Raw genomic sequence first — 6077 nt, 5'->3', positions numbered from 1 at the left:
TAATCTAGGGATGATTCGTAAAAAAAGCGTTTTATGATTTTATATACGACCACTATTATAAAAATGTACAAGTTGCACGATCAAGATTTAATATTATCAAAAATATCACATAATAAGGAACAAATCCACAAAACATAAATTTTTTATTTATTTAAATTAATCAACAAACAAAGTTTTTCGGTTATGTTTTCACTGTTATTTAAAAAAAACTACATTAGTTACATAAACTACACATTTACTACTCGACATTTAAAAAACTACTTGTGACATGTAGTAAATGTAGTTTGTTAGTTACTACGTGTTGTTTAACAACTCTGGCTGCAGCCAATAGGATCCTGCAGCCAATGACTCAAGAATCCAAGGACAAATAACACCCGAGACCAAATTGTTACCATGGCACGAATCAGTGCCGTGGCCATATATTTTTCTTAACTTAGCTGCTTGAATAGATATTTATATTTTTGATAAATGTTTTGACTACGCCTATGGTGTAGGCGATGGTATCATACTAATTAATTACGGAAAAAACGTATTCAAATGTTAACAAAAGCTACAAAACTAGTATCGATGTATAGCACACATCAACTACATATAATATCAGAAAAATAATTATCGAATTCAATAAGAAAATTAAGAAAACGCTAAAAAGGTGGAGCGGACTGTTTATTTACCTATGAAACGTAACTCCTGCCTCTTTCTTATTGCTGCTGTTTTTACACTTGAAAGCTGAACAACTAATCACCATTGTAATAAAGTTTATACAAAGCTCACTACACATAAACTATTAAAAACCGCTAAAATTGTCGCTGGTGACCAGCTGATGACCAGGGTTCGGAAGTAGTTAACTAAGACGTAATTTACCTGATTAACTACGTGTAGTTTTTCTTCAAAAACTACGTCTTTTCCCGTTCATTAACTACATGAAAACTACGATAATAAACTATGTATTGATATTATAAATAATTTTCCTTTGTATGAGGTGTAATAGAGATAATATGATGTAAATATTGTATTTAATGCCATATTTCTTCTGTTTTCTTAAATACATTATGTGTTTACCAAACCAAACAGCCCACTAAAAATAAACAGCCCACTGCACTTTTTTAGCGTTTTTTTATTGAATTCGATAATTATTTTTCTGATATTAAAATGTACTTGATATGTCGCTATACGTCGATACTAGTTTTGTACCTTTTGTTAACATTTTAATACTTTTTTTTCGTAATTAATTAGTATGACACCACCGCATACACCATAGGCGTAGTCAAAACGTTTATCAAAAATATAAATATCTCTTCAAGCGACTATGTTAAGAAAAATATGTGCCATGGCACTGTTTGGTGGTATGGTAACAATTTTGCTACAGATGTTATTCGTCCTTGTATTATTTAGTTATAAGAAATAATGTTGGAAATGCATCTTATTACTCACTCATACTCATGATATACTGCACTCAGTTGCTAAGATGAGTGATTCGGACTTAATATATGCTTTTATCTGCTTTATCTTTATTAATAATAAAGCTGACTGCCTAAAAAATAAATTAATTTTCGGAAGCAGACAAAGGCCCTCAGACAGCTTAAAATACACGAATTTGAATATTATAGAAAATCTAAAAATCATAATCTTGAAATATCGTTACTTTTGATATTCAAAATAAAATAATACACATTTTTCAAATAATATATTATTAGAGAAATTATTAATATAAATGATAATATATTTCTTAAAAGAAATGTTTGCTTTAAAATGCTTTATTAGTGACCAATATATCAAATCAAAGAAAATAAACTTTTTTTTATTTAAACTAAGCTTGGAGGTATTATACATATCTATTATTATATCCAATATCATGTAAGAAAACTCTAATCTAAGAGAATAATTAGAGTGTGTTATATTCTGCTTTTTCCTTCCAGCTTCGATGACTTCTGGTAAATATTTCAGTCGGAACCGCCGATTGTGAGTATAGGGCAGAAACAGCAGCTGCAAAACCTACAGATACACATGTTTCCTCTGGTACATTTTCCAAGAAGGCCGTTATAAATCCACTTGCAAAACAATCTCCTGCACCGCTAACATTCACAATATCCGTTCTCGCTTTCACAGGGTAATGTCTAACTGATATTCTGTTTGATTCGTTACTGAGCAAAAAGGGTTCAGTAGCTAAACCTTTCCTTGCAATTAATATACCCTTCTCTCCAAGAGTAACTATAACGTTATCAATCACACTTGCAACGTATTTTAGAACTTTAACTGGATCGTCGTTTTTGTCATTATGTTTTTTTAGCTTGTCTTCTTTTAAAAAGTTATAAATATGATTCAACTCTTCCAGATTTGGAGTTATAAATTTAATAGCTTTCCAGTTGTTTGTTTTGAACGGCTTTTGTGCAATACTTATGTCTGTTGGTTCGTAGAATACTGAAACAAACAAAATGCATATTAATTTTAAATAATATTTGTTTTGTATATTATGTCGCAGTTGTATCGAATAACTCGGCATTTTGCAAAAAGACTAGGCATATTATAAAACGCCGGAATTTTTAACAAAAGAAGGATATTGTACAAAGAGCCTACTTTGTTTTCAGTCGTTTTACAAAATGCCTAATGAAGACTAGTCAGATTGCACAAAACATTTTACGCGGGATTGGTATAACTAACTTAAATTTATCTGACGACATTTTTTGAACTTCTCTTTCAAAAGTTATAAATAATGGCAAAAAAAGCAATAATTCTGTTAAATAGAGTATCGTTGAGGATGATTATTATAAAGATCTAAATTCATTTTATTCTAAAAGAAAGCAAAATTCCACAAACGAGCAGTCCTGTACACAGAATCGAATTACAAAGTATAAAGTATAATAATTAAATAAGATAATATTTAAATTCAAAAAGCAAATGCGCTTTGATCAGTCGCGGCTCGTCAGGTGCAGTAGGTAAAGGGGCACTTCACCGAATTAAAGAAAAAACTTTACTACTTAAAATATTAATTTAGTTTAATATATTTACATGCATCTAAATAATAAAATGGTAATTTCTTATAAGTTATTTATTTTTTTCCGGGCGGACCTCTGCAAAATAGGTCCACCGCATAGTTAATTCCGGCCGAAAAAGTAGCATTATAGGCCCGCACGCGCCTACAAGCCAGAACTGCAAGTGAAAATGTTTCTATTTCTGAGCCAAGCGGCTGCACGGTTTCCATGGTAACGCATAACGTCAGCCTAGTGGCAGATGTAAATCCCCCCGCCCCGAAGTTTATTATCGCTGACCGATGTGAATGAGTTTTTGGTTTTGGGCAGTTCTCTTCGTCTTCCTTTTGTTCAGGAAATGCGTGACGGCGGCGCATAATTTATGCATTTATGCTAATATTCGGCTACTTCGGCGAGTAATTAACCGTGTAAAGACTGTGAAGTTGTTGTTGTTATTTATTGTTGTTTGTCTTTTTTATTGTTGTTTGCTTTTGTTGATTTAACCGTTTGTTAATTTTTGCCGATTTTTGCTGTTTGTTTTGTTGTGTTTTAAAACTGTTTTGTGTGTGTGTATGTGTTAAAAAATGAACCCGATTAATGACTTGGTGTGCAATTTATTGGAAACTCCCTTCAGACGGTGGACAGATTAGGATAAGAGGGATGTTTTATCTCAAGGGCGACCAACTGAAACTTTAACCATAAATTGCAAAAAAGAAGTAAGAAAAAGTGGTAAATCTTATAATAATAAATTTAAGTCTTCCTGGTTTTCTAATTTTAATTGGCTATGGTTTAGTATATTGTTTTACAAAAATTATTTTGTTGGTTGTGTTTACTATTTTCTAATAAACATGGTATTTGGAATAAAGAAGGGTTCACTGATTTCGTAAATATAAAAAGATCTTTGCATAAACACGGGGATTCTGCAGAAAACTGATGTATCTCTTTTTACTTAATGCGTTTTAACCCAAACTAAAATGAAAATATTATAGGTATTAGTGTAAAAATAATAACAAAACAAATGTTGACAAAATAGTGAATGCAGCAAAAATTTTTTAAATAATATTTTTAAAAATGTTGATAAAATGGTGAATGTGCCAAAAAAAATTTCTCCTGCGGCGCAATTTAAAAAAAAAATAACTCTTTACCTAATTTTTTACTCACGAGCCACTGGCTTTGATATGAGATGATATCAGAGATGGGTAACTATTTCAAATGAAATTATTTAAAATAGCTATACAAAATACAAAATGTCATTTTTTATTTTAAATACATTTGAAAAAGTATTTTCTATTTTGTATTTTAAATAGTTTTTCTATTATCTATTTTATATTTTCATTTAAATATATTTTGAAAACCATTTTACCCACCTCTGGATGATATGGGGCAGATCGGGATAATGTATAGAGTCATTATAGTGTAGATCATAAAATAATAAACTAGAAATGTAGATGTGATTTTTTATTTCCACGGTGTAGATCCAAATCTTTATCTAAATTATATTACAGTGTAGTGTGGCCCATCCTTGAAACATATTAAAGTTTATCGATATATTTTTTAAATATTATTATATCGATATTTTTGCACATCCCTAGTCTAAATTTGACATTTAGGTGTTGGTTATTTTTCTAGGATTTTTGTGTCAACTTTTTGACTTTTTGATTTTGATTTTCTAAATAAAAATAAATCTAAAATGGGATTGAAAACAAAAACAGGGTCTTGTGCAATTGTTGTAGCTATTACAGCATTTCTATTTATTTTAATAGCATTCTGTTCCCCTTATTGGTTAGTTAATGATGGCCAATACCCAGATGCAAGTTTCCAGAAAATTGGTGAGTTGTTAATGGGTGTATTTTGTATTATTATTAACGGTTCCCAACAACACACCTTGTTTAAACATAGAACGTGTAATTTAATAATTTAAAATGCCCAGTATAAATAAATAGGTTTAATATTTATGTAGGAATTAAATAACTATTGGTAATACCTAACTATTTATTACATCTATTAAAAAATAAAGGATATATTTTTGAAAATAACTTATTTTTTCAATTTTAGGTCTCTGGGAAGTATGCCTAAATAATTTTGAAGACTTCCGCCACCATTATGACTACAAGTTTACTGGTTGTTGGTGGGTGTTTGAAGAGGAGTATTATATTATAGATGACTTCCTACTGCCAGGGTTTTTCATTGCAACCCAGTTCTTCTTTACGTTGTGTATGACCTTAGTCCTTGTTGCTGCCTTTTTGACATGGCTATATTGTTTCTGCAGTAGAGATCATGATAAGTACCTCTTGCTCTTGTTAAGCAACGGTTCAAATCTGATACTGGGTGGAATTTGTGGATTAATTGCAGTTTTAATATTCGGTTTTAACGGGGATAATCGTGACTGGATGCCTTATTGGAGAAACAACGATTTAGGTTGGTCATTTGGACTGGCCTGTGTGGGATCTTTACTGTTGTTCCCTGCAGGAGTTCTGTTTCTCGTCGAGGCAAGAAGAGCAAAATATCGAAGACTGAGAGGTTCAGCTCCACAGTCTCATTATAGCATTGAGGTGCAAAAACCTGGACCACACCATACAGATATTTAAGTTGCATAGTTTTTTAATATTTTTAGTTTATTCCATCACATGGAATAGATGTTTACAAAACATGCACTACTTATGTCTGGTATTAATATTTTTTCGAATACTAGATTAATAAGGAAATATTGCATTTCCATTGTTTTTATTTTATTTTATTTAAAAAAATACGTTTAGGTATATAATTTTTTATATATTGTAATATAATTATTTTGTTAGTGTGTAATGTTAAGTTAGATATGAATATTTTTATTATTTAGTTGCAATCCGTCCATAACAAATGCTTTATATTTTTACTAACAAATTTTTATTGTCATATACAAATGTACAAAAATTTGTAATAAATATGATTTTGTATATATACAATTCTAGTATATTCTTTTTGATTTTCTAATGATATTAGATTATAATGATAAAAATCACCTTAGTGGAACCTAAGAGTGGAACTGAAACAATACCGGGTGCGTCTCAAAAGTGGCTCACCCCTACAAGTTTTATATTTTCAATTTTTTCTGGTCACTTCCTGTTTCAC

The 6077-nt window shown here is 30.4% G+C and overlaps 1 protein-coding gene across 1 annotated transcript; it reads left to right on the top strand.

The window, feature by feature from the left end:
• Nucleotides 1–4579: 4579 nt before the first annotated feature.
• Nucleotides 4580–5854, top strand: LOC115878106. The gene is made up of 2 exons (XM_030894475.1): nucleotides 4580–4795; nucleotides 5022–5854. The coding sequence occupies exons 1-2, from the start codon at nucleotides 4657–4659 to the stop codon at nucleotides 5552–5554; spliced, it is 672 nt and encodes a 223-aa protein (XP_030750335.1). The 5' UTR covers nucleotides 4580–4656; the 3' UTR covers nucleotides 5555–5854.
• Nucleotides 5855–6077: the final 223 nt, after the last annotated feature.

Source organism: Sitophilus oryzae, unplaced genomic scaffold, assembly GCF_002938485.1.
Source record: "Sitophilus oryzae breed Bouriz unplaced genomic scaffold, Soryzae_2.0 scaffold_1500_pilon_pilon, whole genome shotgun sequence".
NCBI classification, from domain to species: Eukaryota; Metazoa; Arthropoda; class Insecta; order Coleoptera; family Curculionidae; genus Sitophilus; species Sitophilus oryzae.
This window is presented reverse-complemented; position numbering and strand designations above follow the sequence as displayed.